General features: G+C 41.3%; 3 protein-coding genes across 3 annotated transcripts; all 3 read left to right on the top strand.

Moving 5' to 3' along the window:
* Window positions 1-692: 692 nt before the first annotated feature.
* On the top strand, window positions 693-1,335 carry LOC307072811 (gamma-crystallin M1-like; the record flags this gene model as incomplete). The annotated part of the gene is made up of 2 exons (XM_079732300.1): window positions 693-947; window positions 1,063-1,335. Exons 1-2 carry the CDS (start codon window positions 744-746, stop codon window positions 1,333-1,335), a joined length of 477 nt encoding a protein of 158 aa, XP_079588426.1. The 5' UTR covers window positions 693-743.
* Window positions 1,336-8,168: 6,833 nt separating this feature from the next.
* LOC307073852 (uncharacterized protein) lies at window positions 8,169-12,288 on the top strand (the record flags this gene model as incomplete). Its single annotated transcript, XM_079733811.1, has 5 exons — window positions 8,169-8,183; window positions 8,286-8,528; window positions 8,611-8,882; window positions 11,642-11,900; window positions 12,013-12,288. The coding sequence occupies 5 exons, from the start codon at window positions 8,169-8,171 to the stop codon at window positions 12,286-12,288; spliced, it is 1,065 nt and encodes a 354-aa protein (XP_079589937.1).
* Window positions 12,289-15,493: 3,205 nt separating this feature from the next.
* LOC307072807 (gamma-crystallin M1-like) lies at window positions 15,494-16,275 on the top strand (the record flags this gene model as incomplete). Its single annotated transcript, XM_079732296.1, has 3 exons — window positions 15,494-15,523; window positions 15,636-15,887; window positions 16,000-16,275. The coding sequence occupies 3 exons, from the start codon at window positions 15,494-15,496 to the stop codon at window positions 16,273-16,275; spliced, it is 558 nt and encodes a 185-aa protein (XP_079588422.1).
* Window positions 16,276-21,750: the final 5,475 nt, after the last annotated feature.

Here is a 21,750-nt window from a genome sequence, read left to right as displayed (position 1 = left end):
CGTTTAATATTGATGGCCGCGTCCCAGAGATGGTTAAGCCTCTCGGACACATATAGTTTATGCCACAGTGTATGTGTGTTCGTGAATGTGATTAGCTCAATCTGGTCAGTGGATTATTTTGATGTCCGAGAGAGGGTTAAGCCTCTCGGATGCTTATAGTATGCCATTTAGTATTGTGCATTTCCTATCCAACATCGTCATTATAACACGCCAAGTTTGCGTGGGTCATAACCATGGGGATAACACAACCCCCATCCTTCCTATAACTCCTAGCCCAAAACACTTTTTTTTATATCTTAGTGTCTGGATTTGAGCTTAAACACAGGGTTCACCTTCACTTTAACTCTTTTTCCAGAAGATCAATTTGGAGAGTTTGACCCTGTTAGAGCACGCGTAAGCCTCTGTATGGATTTCTATAGCATGTTGCTGGGTCAGTTGTTTGAACAATAGGGGCGTCATGCAGTGTTGGAGTCTATTCATGTATAAAAGTACCGGCTTGAAACACGTTAGGGTATCAGTTGACCAACCGATCCCTGAAGGACCTGAGAAACCAACACCGCAATCATGATGGGCAAGGTAAAATACACCAACTTATTTAAAATATTGAAGCCAACTTAGACACTTCCTTTTAGAATCAATGAATAGTGGCAACATCCAAGCATGATCTGCTATGGTTGACAAATGATTTGTTTCAGATCACTTTCTACGAGGAGAGGAATTTCCAGGGTCGCTCCTATGAGTGCATGAGCGACTGTGCCGACATGTCCTCTCATATGAGCAGGTGCCAGTCCTGCAGGGTGGAGAGCGGCTGCTTCATGGTCTATGAGAGGAACAACTACATGGGAAACCAGTTCTTCATGAGGAGGGGAGAGTACCGCGACATGAACCGCATGATGAGCATGGGAATGATGTTTGACAACATCAGGTCTTGCAGGATGATCCCCTATGTAAGAGAAGTCACCAACGTTACACTGTTCAATTGAATTGAACATTTCAGCTGTTAGATGGATTGTGTTGTTGTTATAAGTCTACTGACATTATCTTTTAATCTCTGCATTACAGCACAGAGGCCAGTTCAGGATGAAGATCTACGAGAGGGAGAACTTCGGTGGTCAGTCCTATGATCTGATGGACGACTGTGACAACGTCCAGGATCGTTACCGCATGTCCGACTGCCAGTCTTGCAACGTGATGGACGGACACTGGCTGATGTACGAGCAGTCCCACTACAGAGGCAGGATGATGTACATGAGGCCCGGAGAGTACAAGAGCTTCAGGGAGATGATGAGCGGCCAGAGGTTCATGAGCATGAGGCGTATCACTGACATGTGTTAGTTTTATCATCAATAAAACATGATCCAACTTAAATGTTCCGGTTTGTTGTTGGTTAATATAACTTAAGTAGCACTTGCATACACAGGTGAGGTGACCTATACAACTGCTAGGCAAAAAAGTTTTACTCATCCAATCAATAAAAAACTTTAGTTTTCTGAGAGAGAAATCAAAAATAGTAAAATAACTATGGAAGTAAATCTGTGGCATCGGATTTTGAAAATAAAAAGCCATTGAATTCTAAGCACTGAATATTTATGCATTGAAAAAACGTATCTGGATTTTTTGCCTCTGAAGTTAGAGAGCCGGAATAAGAGCGTCACTCGCTGGTTCTTTCTTTCTTAATACAAATGTTATTAAGAAATAATAAGGTTTAAGGGGCATCCCGCCCCTTAAACCTCGGCCCGGGCGGGTCCGAGGATCAGTGGTGGACGGGGTATACCGCCGCCACCCACCAGCCTGCGACAGAGAGCACCACGTCTCTTCCCCCAATCAGCGAGATGGGGGACACCTGGCCGCAGGGAGGAGAAAGCCCCGGAGCCGGCTTAAAAAGGACCACGGAGCGGGAGACAAGTCAGGAGTGACACGAAGGGACTACGCAACACGCCAGCGGACTAGAGGCTTACGGAGACCCTAGAGCGAGGACTGACATTCTAATTCGTGTTTAATAAATGCCGACTGCGGCTTAACCCTTGCTTAATGTGTGATTCATACCAGGAACCTGGCACTTTGGGAAGCGGGCTACCACAATACAGGCATTAGTTCATCGTTTATTTCATACTGCAGTAAAAAAAAAAAAAAAAAACGGTGTGCATGATAACAAAAACATAATCAAAACATTAGATCTCCGCCCCACCTCACCTTGTTATTAAATGTGCTTAGTAAATACATTTGATTTGATTTGATTAGCATTATACAGACAGATAAAATCGATAGGGCGTTTAGTAAGGTCCACCACCGTTGCTTCTCTCCCCATAAAAAGCTACAGTCAGTGTTTAATGACGTTGATTTACCTTAGAGCATTTCCTATGGTGTAAAATGCTGTTTAGAATTAACGTTTGTATCAAGAAAGAAAAAAACAGCGAGGGACGCTCTTATTCCTGCTCTCCTTGCTTGACCGCGATCAATCATCTAGGATCGATTGCTCTTCCTTGGGTCCCCGGATGTTAACACAGAATTTTTATACATTGAATTTTGCAGCTGAATTTGGCATGTTGAATTTGGAGACGTTGAAAATATTTAAGTTGAATTATTTAACATTGAAAGAATAAAGCTGAAAAGTGAGTGAAATTCAGAGGCAAAAAATCCAGATACATTATTTCAATGCATAAATATTCAGTGCTTATAATTCAATGGCTTTTTATTTTCATAAATGACCACGTTTAGACCTCCAAAATAAAAACCTACACAACCAAAAACATTGCAGCATTTGGGAAAATATTTGCACGTTAATATGTATTTATGGGGATGTTTGGTTCTATTCATGATATGCTGAATTATCGCCTACCTACCAACCACATCTGTATCATGCGTTGCTGAAACAGAGGCATACATCACTTTAAACTGTGGTACATCATTTACCTTTATTAGTTTACTCCACATCCATGAACCTCTCTGAAATTTAAATCTGACTGTAATGTTTTTGGAGGAATGCGTAGACAAAGAAATCCTGAAAATGTGTGCCTCTTTAGAGTAGCACACTTCAATTGAGAGTTTGGATTTCAGATAAGAGTGTAGACCATACTAACTAATAATAAAATGATCATAAATTATAGATACATGATAAAGTAGTTTTCCAGAATTAGTTTATTGTACCCTAATATTTGCCTTAAAGGGGACATATCATGAAAACAACACTTTTCCTGGGATTTGGGGTGTTGTTTTGGGTCTCTGGTGCTCCCACACGCATACAAACTTTGAAAAAAGTCTGTACATGATTTTTTGAGTGAGATATGCATTTCTGAAAGTACCCCGCCTACAGTTACCAAACGAGCAAGTCAGTTTCGGCGCCCCCTCCTACGTAGGAAGGTGGTGCAGTTGAATAATACCTCCCACTTCCCCACACCCCTCCAATCAGAGCATAGCTAAGATTTTGTGGACCAGCGGACGAGCAGCTCCGGCGGGGGGAACTCGGCGGCAGCTCAGCTCCGGGAGTATAATCCCTTTCTCTGCCGGCTGCACCGCCGGAGCTGCCGGACTGCTGCCGAAGCTTCAGCGGCAGTCCGGAGGAGATGAAAAGTCTGGCGTGCTACCCCCGCCAGACTTTTCAGCTCCCGGAGGACACCCGCCGGAGCAGCCGGAAAGCTTCGGCGTCAGTTCAGCTCCCGGAGTACACCGCTGGATGACTTCGGCGGTGGCAGGACTGCCGCCGAAGCTTGGCAGTCCAGCAGCTCCGGCGGTGCCGCCAAAGCTTCGGCAGCAGTCCGGCAGCCCAGCGCGGGGAGCTCGGTGGCAGTTCGGCATCTCAGCTCCCGGAGTACAATTCCTTTCTCCTCCATGTCGCGGTTCATGGACTTAAGAGAGTCAAGGCCAAAGTTCCTTTCCCCCAATTCTTCTCAACCATGGCCGAGATATCCCCCCCTACGAGTCTTTACTTGTTGTGAAAGTGCCAGAGACGTCAAACGCAGTCTTTATGATTCATAATATCATCCGAGGCGCACATAGCTTTTGGTCGTGATATTAGATATAATATTATATAAATACCCATATATAACATTAATATTATTATATTATATTATATTATATAGATATAGAGCTCCAGGAGTCCACAAACGGCAACAATCCCTTCTCCTCCATGCTGTGGTTCAGTCTGACAGCTCATTGGTCAATGGGCAGCAGCTCATTTGCATTAAAGCTACAGACACCAGAAACAGTGCATTCTGAAGGGACTGAAACAGAGGGGAATAGCGGTAAGTGAGATTTTTTTTCCTAAAAGCTATTTCCAGCAAACAGCTTCAAAAACATGTTTTCTGGAACTCAAATACTGTTTACTTGTTGTGAAAATGCAATAATATTTCTCCTTTAAATAGCTACTGTGGTTGTATGTTCTATCATTATATGAAATGCAGTGCAACGTAGCATTTGAATATTTTAAAAAAAGTTTCCATTTTATTTAGTTGAGTAGCGATTTTTATTTGTACTTCTGTATGTTTTTAAAAAGAAAGTAGCTAAAGCTTCTTTATTTTGAACTTTCCGACTTCTTTGTAAACATCTGCGATGCAGAGCTTTACTTCAAGCTTTTTACGATTTTGTCAACAACAAACCCCACGGTGTTGAAAAAGCAAAGAAATTTCAGCAGCTCTAAAGGGACCTGAAGTTGGAGATGGCGATCATTGAAGGAAGAGAGATAGCTGGTTGCCATCATGTGCAAACTTTGACGCCCAGTACTGGCGGGGCAGTTGTGAATCTAACAAAAAATATTTTAATAAAGAAAATAACATCAAACTGACTCAAACTGTTCTCTCAGTTCTATAAACTGGCAGAAAAATACTAAAAACTAGAGAACCACAAGGACAAAGGGACAGGACAAGTATAACAAACTAGGGGAACAAGGGAATAAGGGAATAAGGAAGTGAACTGGTATATAATGAGAGAGAATAATGGGGGAATGAGGTGCATGTGGGAAGATTGACAGGGAGCTCTGGGGAGGGGAATGGTCTAAGCACATCTGGAGGACAGGTTGAGAATGGAAACTAAATTAATAAAATGACATGACTCAGAATTTAACAACATTAAATGTCTACAAAGGCAGAAAATGGACACAGTCCCTCTCTTTGGAAAACAAATACTGAGCAGTGGCTGTCGAATGAGGTAGCAAACACCATTACTACACACAACTTAGATGGCTGCCACAGTCCCTAGGTGACTTATTTTGGGCTCCTCCAGACAAAGGACGATGGTGTTGAAAATCCGGTTTAATGCAAAATTAGGATAATGAACATGGCAAGAGTGCTCCCACGCCATCCAGGAGATCTCCCCAGTGTGTGTGGAGATGGCTGGTTCAACCTGTTCATACTGATTAATTAATATGCAACAGGCGTGCAGCCTCACCCAGCCCCAGAGTCCAATCAGACTCTGCTAGGTGAGGCTGCTTATACCATCCACACACACTCCCACAATCTCTAAAACAACAAGATGAACTGTTATAAGCTATATTAGCTGGGCAATAAGCTTTTCGAATGCGACTGTTGTCACTGTTCAATTTTTTGTTCAAACTTGTAAATGGAATGGTGTTTTCCAATGTTTACATTGGCATTATCTGCTGCATTTGCTGTGATGCAACTAATATCGAGTTCATGCTTTTCCTACATCAGAACTTGATGTAGGACATTTGCAGTATCATCATTGTCTTTATCAAAGTCAAGTAACTCACACTGCACTCCATCAGGCACAGAGAAATACCTCATGCACACTAAATATGAGACAATAATCTTTTTTAAAACTGGATCTTAATGATTTGTGAGGCCCCAGGCTTCAAATTCTGTCTTCTGATTTGTGTATTATCTGCAAAATCTATACTGGTGGTATACATACTTTTGAATGTATTTGACTGTTCTGACTCTATAACACTAAAAAAATGTTGTGGTCAAGATCTAACAAACAAAGCAAACTATTCACCAATGTCCACGGTGCAGGTAAAATATGCAAATATTAAGATATATTATATTATTATTAGATGGAGTTTCTCATTTTACCTTTTTTTCAGGTTAAAGGATTAGGGCAACTGGGGGTTCCTTGATGGATAAGGAAGGCAAGGTTTAAGGATGAGGGAAACTGGGTGAAAAATTTGCAACCAGTACGTAGAAAGCCAAGCTCTGCTTGAAGACCACAAACATAATGGAGACAACAGCACTCTTTTGACGCTGGAGCCATGTATCAGTCAAGAATCTTGGGGTCCTGTTCGACCGTCAACTGTGATTCAACCAACATGTTAGAAGCATAACTAGAATTGCCTTTTTCCATCTGAGAAACATTGCAAGAATCAGACCAATGTTATCTGCAGCGGATGCAGAGACACTGATTCATGCATTTGTTTCATCAAGACTGGATTATTGCAATGCACTGTTCTCGGGACTACCAAAATCGACCACAAAAAGTCTACAGCTCGTACAGAATGCTGCAGCTAGACTGCTGACCAGAACGAGAAGGTTTGATCATATCACACCTATTCTCGCCTCTCTGCACTGGCTAACAATAACTTTCAGATCAGACTTTAAGGTACTACTGCTAACCTATAAAGCCGTGCATGGATCTTCTCCATCCTACCTGAAGGACCTGATCATTCCTTATAGTCCTTCTCGGTCCCTCCGGTCTTCGGGAGCTGGCCTTCTTTCACTGCCGAAGGTTAAAAAGAAATCGGCTGGACAGAGAGCGTTTGCCTATCGAGCCCCCTTCCTATGGAATAGGCTGCCACAAGTGATCAGGGAAGCTGACTCTGTGGAGCTATTCAAAGGAAAGCTCAAAACGCACCTCTACGATCTTGCATTTGGAACATAGGATTGTGAAAACGACAGATGCGAAGTGAAGACCGCTCTGTTTGTTTGTGTTTTGTTAATACAGTATACATTCCCACTATGTACTGTTCCGTTCTAATTCACTATTCTGTCTGTTCTAGCACGTTGTGGTGACTGGACTGGATGCCTGGACTCTCCTCATGGTCAACCGGCCAGCACCACATCACCATTTTAACATGATGCGCATGTACTTACCTGTATGTCAATTATGGCACCCATTGCACTCCTGACCATCCCTGGAAGAAGGGATCCCCCACTATGCGTTTCTTCTCAAGATTTCTTCCTTGCTAATTTCAAGGGAGTTTTTTCTTGCCCTTGTGGGGGCTTGGGTAAAGGGGGGTGTCATAAATATTTGACCTGTTAAGCCCTTTGAGACTGTAATGGTGATTAAGGGCTATACAAATAAAATTGAATTGAATTGAATTGAATTGAATTGAATTGAATTGAATGTATGTGCATTGTTTGATAACAACACTGGCTTGGGATGGCTATGGGAGGAATCACAGAGGCAGACAATAAAAAGTGTTTGCCAAGCTGGAAAGCAGGTGTTCTGTAGACCAGCTCCGCTTTTGTATTACTCTCTTAAAGTTCTCAATAAAGTTGCAAATGTAAATGTATTCAGCGGTTTTCCGATCTCGTTCCTTGTTAGACTAAATGTTGTGTACTTTCCACAACAAGCTCTCAATTCTGATTGCAGCTTCTCATGGTTGATGGTGATTATTTAATTGGAAGCAAGTTGTGCAAATTGTCATAATATAATATTAATTTCATATGTCAATTTATTATATCAACATCAACATTAAACTGATGTTGCAGGAACCAAACCATTAAAACAAACCCTTAAGCATACTAAATTGTTCCTTTTCAATAGGTTGCTGCAAAATCAGTTTTTTCTTGGTCCAAGCGACAAATGTTTTTTTTTATTTTACATTAACAATGCAACAATGCCTACCAACTACATATTGTATCATACAATTCTGAGGCAAATCGAAAAAGGCTAATGTTTTTTTAGATTTAGAACAATCTAGAAATGTTTAGATATAATGTGTTTCCAAATAACCATTGTCCATTACATTGTGCTGCATGTTCATGTATTGTGTGCACCACCCAATAGATCTATTATTAGTTCTTCTATGGCCATCAAGGCTACTGGACATGTGACCAACCCCATTTAGCCCTCTATATGCCCCTATACCATGCTGCTGGGTCAGGGGTTTAAACAATGCAGGGGTAGGGGGTTGCTCAGGTATAAAAGTAAGGGCTTTTAACAGAAACAACATCAGTGTACCAATAGCACAGATTGTAGCAACAACCACCGCCATCATGACCATGGGCAAGGTAAGCATTGTCACCACACTTTGACATTTGTTAAATGAAAGTTAATATGAACAAATTCCATCAGTGATGTTGAACTTCTCACTTCAAAACACTCCTTTACAGATCACGTTCTACGAGGAGAAGAACTTCCAGGGTCGCTCCTATGAGTGCATGAGCGACTGCTCCGACATGTCCACCCACCTGAGCAGGTGCCACTCCTGCAGGGTGGAGAGCGGCTGCTTCATGGTGTACGACCGCACCAACTACATGGGCAACCAGTACTTCATGAAGAGGGGAGAGTACTCCGACTATATGAGCATGATGGGCATGAGGGACTGCATCAGGTCCTGCCGCATGATCCCCATGGTAAGGGAGAGTCCGTTCCTCCCATTTCAATTCTAATCATACTCATGAACCACATTCTAAGCTCTCTATTTAATCCCAACAGCACAGAGGCCAGTTCAGGATGAAGATCTACGAGAGGGAGAACTTCGGTGGTCAGTTCAATGAGATGATGGACGACTGTGACAACATCCAGGAGCGTTACCGCATGTCCGACTGCCAGTCCTGCCACGTGATGGACGGACACTGGCTGATGTACGAGCAGCCCCACTACAAGGGAAGGATGATGTACATGAGGCCCGGAGAGTACAGGAGCTTCAGGGATATGGGCATGAGCGGCCAGAGGTTCATGAGCATGAGGCGTATCATGGATTCCATGTAAATGCTGATAAATGAAATGTAAATAAAGACACAAAATGATTAACTGGTAAAATGAAAAGCTGTTGCTTGATGTGAAGTTTGTAATACACCTACATATTTGGCAAATACTATTATAAAATCATAAAATATTTAAAAAAAAAAGAGTTGCCTGCATAAGGGTCTGTTCAAATCAAGTCAATGTTAATAATCACAGGTACCATCTCAAAGGGCCTAACAGGCCATATATCTATGACACCCCTCTGACCCTAGCTCCCCAGAGGGCAAGAAAAAAATCCCTTAATTAGTAAGGAGTGGGGGATTTTAAATGGTTGGTTTATAAAAGTAATGTCTTTGGTGGCTGACTTCAATGTTAAGGCTTTCTTATATTCAGAATGTAATAATGCATATTATCATTGCCGCATTTGAAATAGCTACACAAATAGAAAAAAATACATTTATATACATTTACATTTATGACAGATCCGCACTGCATTAACATTCTCTTATGCCCTCCACACACCAAAGCTCAAGTTGAACTTTCTTGCATCCTTGTTTCCCACAGAAGGCATAAATCCCACGTGGACTCACTTATCTGAGTCATTATAATTGCTAAAAAATAATTTGTTGAAAAACATCAGGTGGGTGCAAAAAAACCCAGGAGGGGTGGTGCTTAATGATTAACGTGTGAATACGACGTCAACGCGTTTTGAGTATGCATTCTACGCATGTGCTCTATGCTTGAGTTTTGGTGTGTTTAGGCCTTAGATTGCAACTGAGGCTAATTCACATTTTAGGGTAATCAGCCAATTAAAGACGCTTTATTCCAAATTGGTTTACAACGCTTCATACACACATTCACGGTGGAGTCACCCATGAAAGCCAGCTCGTCAGGAACAGTTAAGGTTAGGTGTCTTCCTCGGAGACACCTCGACGCTCAAACTATCAACCTTCCGGTTACAAGTAAACGCGCTCTACCTCCTAAACTAAGCCAACCCTATAATTGGTTCATTGTGATAAAGCTTTTCTATTGTCTTCTATTCCTCTTTTGACTGCATAAAAGCAAATGTTGCTATTGGTGGATATTTTGTAATGATAAAAGGTTTCTTGTCATGTACAAACGTTATATGTTATAAGTAACAGATTTATATATTCCATTGCAATTGCACAAGTCATACTACTAAACAATAAATAATGAAATTGTATTTGAATGTCATTTATTATCGCATGTACATTTAAACAATTACTTATTTATTGAGGCTGAGAGAAATCAAAGTATAACAGCATAAGCGTAGTAAAGTACATAATAGTTCAGCAACCACATCACCATTAGAGCAAATAAACATAAAATGCTTGTCTATCTAAGACACTCGTTAGAACAATATGTAATCTTAAAAAATAAAGGCAATCACCTGATAGTGTAATTATTGTAAATTGTTCTAATTCAATTGTATGGCGGCAATTCCCAGCTTCTGTTAATTCTGCCAGAGTGCAGTGTCAAAACACCACCTTTGAATCTAGTCTGCTGATTCTTTACATAAATAGCTTATGGAAATTAAAAAAAATAGGTGTTTTCAAAAGTAAACTACTTATAGAAGATTTGTTTTTGTGAGTACCCCAAAACGAAATGAAACCATGATGAAAAATAATTTCTTGTAAGACTCTTCTTGAAAGCAAAGTATTTGTTTTAATGGAGCATTATCAGACGACCAAAAATCTTCAATTAAAAATAAGCATCTAAATGAAACTCATCCCATTGTGGGCAGTCAACATTGCAAAAATTATTAGGTCTGATATTAGCAAACCTTAGGTAAAGGGAGTGACTGTGGAGAGGTTGAGAGTGTTTTGGATGGGCCGGGGTGGGGAGGCAAAGTTAATGGGGGGAAGTGGGAATGCAAGACTACTAAAGGAATTAACACAATAAAGAAGTCAGGTCGGGGATAACATGGCGATAGTATCATACGTCTTGTATAAAGTGATGATACAAAGGCTAATGACCAAACCTCTTTCAATTGGAGTGAGGAAGGAAGCTACCTCTAGGTAAACGTTATAAACGTAGACATTTTACTGTATAAATAAATAATATGTACCTACTAATGAAATAAGGTTTTTATTTATTTGTGATATTATATCAGAAATTATATCATATTAAAAATAATATTCCCATGAAAAACCATGCATGTTTGTACCTCTTAATTTGGGAGAAATCACAATTGAGTGACAAATTGTCCTTCACTTATAAATACACTTATTATCCTTCACATATGTATAGATATGAATAGTAATTGTTTGTCAGTGAAATGGCTTTCTAAAGAGAATGACAACAGAGATGCCAGAAACGTGCAGGGGGATCCCCTCAGCATCAATAGGATTGTGTAGCTGAGTAAGGATTTTCTGACAGGGAGGGCCTCTGGTTGTTTAGGCTTGACATCATATAAAAGGAGCTTGGTATAACAGATGGAAAGGCAGTTCACCAGTAACAGCAATATGACCACCACTGACAGGAACATGATGGGCAAGGTACGGCTGATTTGTAAACGTATTTAGATACATGGTTAACATATTGCAGTTACCATTGCTGCAGAGGTTTACAAAGGGGTTTTATTTCACATAGCATGCAAACATGGATGCCATGTTTCAAATAGAGAACTAGGGCCACACTGAACCGCCCACACACAATGGGGGGCAGTATGCAAACCAAGGATAACTATTCTATAATACAGGACATTTTTCTGTTTTCTACCTTCCTGTCATTACTAATATGTGCTAATTATTCTACTCTTTCAGATCACCTTCTACGAGGAGAAGAACTTCCAGGGTCGCTCCTATGAGTGCATGAGCGACTGCTCCGACATGTCCTCCTACATGAGCAGGTGCCAGTCCTGCAGGGTGGACAGCGGCTGCTTCATGGTCTATGAGAGGAACAACTACATGGGCCAGCAGTTCTTCATGAGGAGGGGAGAGTACAACGACATGCACCGCATGCAGAGCATGGGAATGATGTTTGACAACATCAGGTCCTGCAGGATGATCCCCTTCGTAAGAGAACTCAACAATTAATTTATTTTCACCTACTTACACATTGTTTTTCATTGACTGTGTATTGGTTATTAGTCTGCTTACACTGTTTCTCTGAATCTCTGCATTACAGCACAGAGGCCAGTTCAGGATGAAGATCTATGAGAGGGAGAACTTCGGTGGTCAGTCCAATGAGATGATGGACGACTGTGACAACATCCAGGAGCGTTACCGCATGTCCGACTGCCAGTCCTGCCACGTGATGGACGGACACTGGCTGATGTACGAGCAGCCCCAGTACAGAGGCAGGATGATGTACATGAGGCCCGGAGAGTACAGGAGCTTCAGGGATATGGGCATGAGCGGCCAGAGGTTCATGAGCATGAGGCGTATCACTGATATGTGTTAGTTGATCGTCAATAAAACATACTAACTTGAACTTCCCATTTTCTCACTGGTTATTTGAACTTACATAACAACTGAATATACAGAAGAAAACTGATAATTTTGAATTTGCAGTGGTTTAGGTAGTTGGGTATAGGCCTATGAGGTATTTGTTCGGGAAACGTTTGTGTTTAACCTCTGAGTTATTTTCTTAACGTAACTCTTATTCAGGTTACATTTAAGTGACAATTGCCGGTCAATGCTGAACTTGGGTAGGCCCCTGCCTTAAGTTGAATGTTTTTACTGAAGGAACTTGAATACTGAGGACAAACAAAGAACCAAACTCCACAACACCATTGTGAACGCACTAATCCAACTTAGGTGCGGTGTGTTAGGTGTGTTATCGCACCAGTTCCAGTCAAATTCTACTGTGGTTTCGATTGAGAACACTTGCAGTCGGGGATCTTATGGAGACAAAGTTAATAGGAATTATTTCTAACCCTCTTTCATTGCTTTACTTCATACCATCGCTCAAGCACTTTCCTCTCCTTCATGCCAATTTCTAAACAAGGTGACTGCTCTTCGTCTCTTTCACCTCCATCCACCTCTTTAAAATATAAAATATCATACTAGAGCCTCTTCTTCAGCTCCTGCCAGTGCAGTGTGTTCTGTACTTCCCTTTAACATCCTTTTAATATCAGGCTGAGGCTAGCCAAGATTACAGCCAACATCAATGATGTAAGATACAGGTCAGTTCACCTGGGCCGACCAATACATGCGATTAATAATCAACACATGAATAATGATCCCTGTCTGTACCTTCAGATCTTCCACCTTTTCCTCAGCTCCTAGATAAAACAGAGACTCTGGAGAAATCTATACTTCCTGTCAATGTCCTCAAATATGACCTTGATGTCAGGCTGGGGCTAGCCCAGAAGACGTGTGGTGCTAGATACAAAATAGATCCCATTTCACTATGTACCCGCTTGGGGGATAGTAACATAGTAAAGGGTGGACACTGATTTAAATGAACTTTTTCTATATTTTTTTTCTATTTTTTATTTCTATCTATCCTCATTAGAACACACGATATTAAAGCAAACATTATTACGTCATTGGACCACACATAGTGCCAATATCAGTTCTGATAAGTTTATGCTTCTACATATAGAGTGGTCAGGACAAAAGCGTTTTGTGGTACTGAGATAAATAAGACACAGGTGTGGCTTCTTTACCATTCAGCCTATACCAACATAGACTGAAGATATACCTGGGTAAATCAGACCCTATAGGCGTGAGATGCTTCATGAACCATTTCCAGAGTCCATGTCCATATACCTTGAATCTCTGAATAAAACACTTGTTAAACCTTTACCAATCTGTTGAGTCATACCTAGCCCCGAATCAATGATACCAGAGGCATCAAGATTACGCATCATCAACACACATAAGTGCATTAACCTTCACTTCCTATTTCGTTCTGGTTCAGCTTTAGAGATTGTGTTTGTTGTAATTAGGCCGATCCATTGACAAATATATAGTTGTGATGATGATTTAGATTTAAACTATCAAGGCTAGACAACTTCTTACTATTTTCTCTATTTTGGCTAATACAGAGCAGAAACAACCCAACAAGCGAGCTTCTCAGAAGCACATACATAGCAGGGGAATTGGTTGCGTAAAATAAATAATTTGGCTCTGCAGGCTGACATTTTAAGTAGGGCTGAAATGATCAGCAGTGATTTTGTTCACAAAATGATGAAATCAGACAGGGAAAAAAGGTCATTTTAAAATGTCAAAGAAATCCAAATAAACAGTGTCTGTTTTTTACATATTTCAGATCAGTTCGATGAGAAGAATAGCAGCATATCTAGTCACTATTCAGCTACCATAACTAAATTATTCTTTATTTTGATTTTATTAAAAATAATATAAAATTCAACTCTTTACAAAGTTAAACATTCTTTGTGAAACATGGCTGCAATGTGTGAATTGCGTTTTTTTCTTAAATGTAAAAACAGCTACACAGCTAAACTGGTCTTGGTGATGATCATCCATCAGAGACATAAGTTGTGCGGTGCTTGCAGATGAGTGGCTTACGACTGCTTGGTCGCTTTCATTTTCTTCCACCTCATCCATGAGCAACTCTGAGAGGAGTTTACAGATTAATGGCTAATGGATGCATGGATGCTTCTGCATCATGAACCACTGCTACATGAAGAGCTGCCAGGGGGGTTCTTTGTCAAACTTGAACATGGCTTTAAAGTGGGCAAGCTGATGAGATGCACACCTTTTACACAATGGCTCTCACCTTCTCCGCTTCAGTGTCACCGGGACACCCTGCTGCCTCAAGAATATCTGATCCAAACAAGAATCATAACTTGAGAACATATGAGTGTATTTGCTACATGAATGCAGATATGAAATCAATATAGACTAAGTAATATGCAACAGGTTCATTTATTAAAGTGTATTACAATTTTATGTTTACCAGTTTATTTAGGCGTAAAAAAAAAACATAAAGCATTGAATGTGGAGTTTTATGTTGAGAAATATGTCAGCACTGGGTCTTTTTTTATTCCCGAAAACCTACCAACAAATTTCACACAAAAGAAGACAGAAGAGTAAAAATGCTTGTATGTGTGTTGACTCAGCAGGGATGATATTAAATGAGAATAGTAGATCTACAGGAGAATAAATATTTGAAAGCTTACTGTTAGAGCAACTGCCAATGGCGTCGGTTTAATTTGAACATTGACACAGGTTTTGTTTTTAGATAATGCATAAGGCAAGACATAGTATTTCTATATTTATCAAACCAAATGTGTTCTATAGTCATGTGTTTTTTTTAAGTATATAAATATATATGATGAAATCTTGTACAAAAAAATGTAATGTTTAAAGAACTAAAATAAAAACCTATTTCCTATATATATATATATATATACTATCGAACAGCACAAGACAATAGATTGCCATTGGCTCAATGACTACTGTTAAAATGCATTGTGTTATCTGATGAAAGGGATCAGGAAAAACTCTAGTCTTCGAGAGACCAGTCACATGACAGGGTCACACAGCCCTATACAGGCCTCTATACTCTTGCTGGCTAAGGGCTTTTCACAATGGGGGCCAAAAATTCTTTAGAGGTATTGGCAAGTATAAAAGTAAGGGTAAAACCAAACCAGACAGCAGCAACAGCAGTAACACCAGCTCATCCATTATCAAGTATGACCACCACCGGCATGAACATGGGCAAGGTAAGCAACTCAAAAAAATGAAATAATACATTCATTGTATAACATTGAAAATATCTAAACTTTATCTTTGAATGTCAATTTAACAATATTGAAAACATCTATCTTTTTTCAGATCACCTTCTACGAGGAGAAGAACTTCCAGGGTCGCTCCTATGAGTGCATGAGCGACTGCTCCGACATGTCCTCCTACATGAGCAGGTGCCAGTCCTGCAGGGTGGACAGCGGATGCTTCATGGTCTATGAGAGGAACAACTACATGGGCCAGCAGTTCTTCATGAGGAGGGGAGAGTACAACGACATGCACCGCATGCAGAGCATGGGAATGATGTTTGACAACATCAGGTCCTGCAGGATGATCCCCTTCGTAAGAGAACTCAACAATTAATTTATTTTCACCTACTTACACATTGTTTTTCATTGACTGTGTATTGGTTATTAGTCTGCTTACACTGTTTCTCTGAATCTCTGCATTACAGCACAGAGGCCAGTTCAGGATGAAGATCTACGAGAGGGAGAACTTCGGTGGTCAGTCCAATGAGATGATGGACGACTGTGACAACATCCAGGAGCGTTACCGCATGTCCGACTGCCAGTCCTGCCACGTGATGGACGGCCACTGGCTGATGTACGAGCAGCCCCAGTACAGAGGCAGGATGATGTACATGAGGCCCGGAGAGTACAGGAGCTTCAGGGATATGGGCATGAGCGGCCAGAGGTTCATGAGCATGAGGCGTATCACTGACATGTGTTAGAAATGTAACATTTGTAATAAAAATCTAATTGAATTCAAAGTCATGAATCTGCATATTTGTTTTCAGATGTACAAAGCAGTTTGAAAGTAAATGAAACAACAAATATTTTGAATTTTGAAATGAGTTTATAGCATAATATTACACATAATTAGAACATAACTATGACGGATCCACGAGTCCAGCCCCCCCTAGCCCTTCACTAGTGGGCTTCATGAGGCTTGATACCACCAGACCACTTCACAAATGCATATTAGTCTAAAACCTCTCAGCTCATTTTTGAAATCCAAGAGGTGTTGTAAACTAGTGCAGGCCAAAATGCCACTGTTAACAATTGGAAAGACCTACAACCAATCGGAGCCGCCAAATGTAGGAAACATCAGCGGCAGCCTTCTTTGTTGTTTTCGAACAGGCCTCAGCAGCGCTCCCATAGGGCAGTCCTCTGTGCAGTCATCGTATCAGTCAGCCACATTGAACTGAACATGAGCTTGCGGAATCGTCTGGTTCCAAGGCTAGGCTTAATACACTATTATCATTTTGATTATATTCTACTAAATGCATCTGGATAATGACCAGTGTTGGGCGATTACCTTCCAAATGTAACAAACATATTATAACTTCATTTTAAAGGAAAACCTTATGTTACAATGTTACTTTAGTAACATTCTTATCATTTGCCGCCTCCAACGGGATCATCACCTTATTGTGGTGAGGCGGTTTGCGAGTCCCGATGACCATTAGAGCTATGCCGACTGGAGCCCTAGACTCCTGGCAGGGTCACCCATGTCGGACAGGTCAAAGGCTAGGGGCCAGACGAAGAGTGATCCCCTGGTCCTCCAGGTTGGGGGTTGGGCTGAGGGCTAATAACCCTCTCCTGGAAAAACAGAAACCCTAACCCAATTTATTACAGAAACCAGAAGCAGAACCAATTCATTAGATGAAGGGAATACCATGACCGTACCTCATAGTAGATGCATGATGATGCACAGGCGCCAAAGCCAGAAGGACGCACCTGGGCTGATACGGTCATTGGTGCACCCGAAACACACCATGAGGATAGGAAACTGGAATGTGCGCACGTTGCATAGGACTGGAAATCTCGATCAGGTGGCAAGGGAAATGGGTAAGAGAGGAATAGCTATCATAGGTATTAGCGAGGCGCATTGGACAGGCCAAGGAAAAGTACAACTGGCAGATGGCGAGACTTTTATTTACTTTGGATAATGACATCCACAGAGCTGTGGTAGGTATACTTATGTCCAAAGAAGCAGCTGGAGCCCTTTTAGAATGGACACCAATTTGCGAGAGGATCTTCCAAGCCAGATTCCATTCAAGGCACATCAAATTGACGATCATACATGTCTACGCACCAACTGAGGACAAAGATGAAGGAATCAAGGATGAGCTCTCCTCAAGGCTACAAGATGTACTGGATAGGAAGAATGTCCATAATATGTTGATTAACACCGGAGACATGGATGCAAAGGTTGGAGAGCAAAATGTGAATTATGAAAGAGTTATGGGTAAACACGGGCTGGGAGTGCGGAACGACATTGGAGTAAGGCTTTGCGATATGTGCGACATGAATGAGCTAGTAATAACAGGAACATTAGTTCCACATAAAACCATTCACAAAGCGACATGGATATCGCCAGAGGGAAAGACCAGAAACCAAATCGACCATGTTTTAATCAGCAAGCGATTTAGGAACTCAGTGAAGGATACAAGGGTCTACAGGTCTGCAGATGTGGGAAGTGATCCTTATCTTGTATGTAAAACAGTCAAACTAAGGTTAAAGAGACCTCTGAGGTAAAGGAACACCAACCGAGTCAAGTATGATACATCCAAGCTGGGAAATGAAGATGTACCTAAAGCTTTCAACATCAGCTTACAGAATAGGCACCATGCTTTACAACAACAACAACAACAACAACAACAACAACAACAACAACAACAACAAGACCTAGGAGAGGACCAATGTGAAGTAGAGAGGGATTTTGAGGTAATGCGGAAAGCGTACACAGAAGTTGCAGAAACTGTCTTAGGTAAACCCTGGAAGAAGAAGAAACCATGGATTAGCGAGGAATCATGGCAGTTAGTCAATCAACGGGAAGCTACCAATAAGAAGATCTTAAGTACTCGTTCAGAAAGGGTGAAGACACAACTAAGGGTGAAATATGTAGAGAAGAACAGAGAGGTCAAAAGGAGTATCAGGGCAGACAAGAGGAGATGGCTAGATAACATCCCAAGTCAATGTGAAGAGGCTGCATGAGGTCAGCACATGATGAAAAACCAAGACAAAGTACAGCAGCGATGGATAAGAACGGAAACCTACTCAGTAAGAAGAAGGATGTACAGGATAGATGGACAGAGCACCTTAAAGTAGTGCTGAACAGGGAAACGCCAGGGAATCCGATAACCATCACGACGAAGTAGGATTTTATTTGGAAGACGAAATTCAGGAAATGGCAGTGAGCGAATCAACTCTGGGTGAGGTAAAAGAGGCAGTTAAAAACTTGAAGAGCTGGAAAGCACCTGGCATTGATAACATCACACAGAATTAGTTAAAAAAGACAAATGTGGAGTTTTCGGCAAGGAAAGTACACGAGTTGCTGTCGAAGGTGTGGGAGTTTGAGGCTATCCCAGAAGCTTGGAAAAGAGGGTTGATCATAAAGCTGCCGAAGAAAGGCAACCTGAAAGATTGTAAGAACTCAAGAGGCATAACACTGCTGTCCGTCGTTGAAAAGATACACGGACGAATTGTCATTGACAGAATGAGAAATGGCGTTGACAAGAGACTGAGGATGGAGCAGGCGGGCTATAGGCAAGGAAGAGGAACAACAGACCAAGTCTTTATACTGAGGAACATCATAGAACTGTTAAACTATATGTGAACTTTATAGACTTTGAAAAAGCTTTCGATTTGGTTCACCGTGACAGCTTATGGATCATTATAAGTATGCAACAATACGGAATCCCAGAGAAGTTCGTGAGGATAGTGAAATTGTTCTATGAAGATTTCAGTGTGCTGTTGAAGACCAAGGAGAGGGAGGCGAGTGGTTTTGACATCACGACTGGGGTTAAGCAAGGCTGCAATATGTCAGGGTTCCTTTTCCTGATTGTTATGGACTGGATAATGCGAAGGACAGTCAGTGAAGGACAGAATGGCATTAGACGGAAGCTAACATCAAAACTTGATGACCTCATTTTGCTGATGATGTGGCATTACTATCTTCCACAAGACAGCACATCCAAGACAAAACCACTAGAATGCACGAGGCAGCCAAGCGGGTAGGGCTTAGAATCAACCTTGGAAAGACAAAATTCTTCAACGCGAATCAACGCGAAAAACCAGACAAGAATAAACATTGATGGGCAGGTAATCGAGGAGGCGGAAGAATTCACATATCTTGGAGCAAAAGTTAGTAAAGAAGGAGGCGGAATGAAAGACCTACAGAACAGGCTCTCAAAGGCAAGGGGGGCATATGTCAGACTAAAGAGGATTTTGGAACTCAAACAGCATCTCGAGGAGAACTAAGCTAAGACTGTACAAGACCTTGGTGTTACCTGTCTTGCTGTATGGATGCGAGCCATGGAAAATGAACAAAGGTGATGACAAATTAGTTGATGTATTCAATAACAAGTGCCTGCGCAGAATTCTCCGTGTTCGATGGCAAGATCATATCAGGTCTGAGGACCTGCTTAAGAGAGCTGAGATGAAGCCACTTAGTGAGGAAGTCAAGATCAGAAGATGGAAGATGATCGGCCATATCTTGAGGCAGAATAGAGAAAGTGATGGCAATGTGGCAATGACGTGGGCACCGGAAGGGAAAACAAGAAGAGGAAGACCTAGGACAACGTGGAGAAAGAGAGGAGAGATGGTGGCTGGGGCTCATGGGATGAGGTGCGAGTTGCAGCAGCGGACCGAGGGAAATGGAAAGGTTCTGTAAAGGCCCTATGTGCCACGAGGCATTTGGAGGACAGGTAACAGGTAACATTATCATTTCAACTTTACTAACATTGTAGTAATGTGTTACATATTACCTTTAGCAGATACAGACGCCAAGGAGTCAAGCGTCTGCTATTAGAACTGGTTCTTAAGAGAGCGCCGAGCATCACCTCTAAACAACCTATAGGCCTTTGTTTTAAGCACTTAAAGGTGACATATACCACCAGGTGTTAATGTGCTTGGTCGTTACAAGTCGTTTTCAATATCTGCCTCTCCGGACATCACAAGTTGGTGTAAAGGTGACACATATAATATATCACCTTTAAGTAACATTAAGAAAATAGTTCAGGGAATTAAGAAAATATTTCAGAGTTCACCTAGACCCTGCACAGCCTCCCATGATCCCCCCACACCCCTCTTACTAACTCATTGGATGTTGTATATCCTGGCACCTAATGTACGCACTTAATGTATGTTGTACGTTCTGGCACTTAATATACACACTTATTATATCTTTCACGTCCTTGCACTAAACAAAATACTTAGCATTGTGTAGCATCTTATCCTAACCGTCTTTGTTGTATATGGGGAATGGATTAACCTAAAAATTGTTCTATGAACATCCTTACTGTACCCACACCGATATATTGTTTGTATTTCTTCTGACAAATGCACTTATGTATGTCGCTTTGGATAGAAGCGACATACATAAGAACTATTTCTGCAGCATCAACATTTTAGTGTTCTTCATAAAGGTTAGTATTTTGAATCCACTGTTGTAGTTTTATAGACGATTGATGCCTTTTTCCCCTCCTGTGGAATCCATAGCACCCTCAGTAGAACCCTGGTTGAGTTGATGAGTTCAAAAGTGATTGGATTGTGAATTGTAGTTGTGTATTATGTTTTTATATGATCCTGTGTGTCACAAAAAAGCTCTACTCTTGAACAAGCGGCCATGAGTTAGTTTCCCCTCCCTCTGGATGACTTAACATATCTTTGCACCTCATGCCAACACATTGTTACGGCCCGAGGGTGAGGGAGCCCAAACACATGACGACATACAAGGGTTGTAAAGTTCAAATGTTTATTTGATGGGAATGAGCAGAGGCTGGTTTATACGGAAGCCTGACCTGGTCGATGGGGAAACCAGCAAGGAGGTGCGGAATGATAGCACCGCAGTAGAGAGAAGATCTAGACAGAAGCAGAGGGTTAGAACCCGATGTTCTTGAATATAACGACGAGGATACATAGAGACAAAGAACGCTACTGACATTGCTAGACTGTTTGCCAATCTGGTGAAAAATGATTGAGAAGACACAGTAGATAAGCAGGAAGCGTTGATTAAGATGATCCACAGGTGTGTCTGGTTGAGTAGGAGAAAGGCGGACTCATACAGACAGTCAAAACACACAGGGTGATCCAATCTCCCGCCAAGATCTACGGCAGACGCTGTAACACACATAAATCTGCAAAAGAATAATGTATATACAAATAGAATGACAATTGAACAGTTAGTTTGGTTGTGTAAT

This window comes from Pollachius pollachius (assembly GCF_949987615.1).
Source record: "Pollachius pollachius genome assembly, chromosome: 3".
NCBI classification, from domain to species: Eukaryota; Metazoa; Chordata; class Actinopteri; order Gadiformes; family Gadidae; genus Pollachius; species Pollachius pollachius.
Note: the sequence above shows the minus strand (reverse complement) of the source record. Positions and strands in the feature narration are given on the sequence as shown.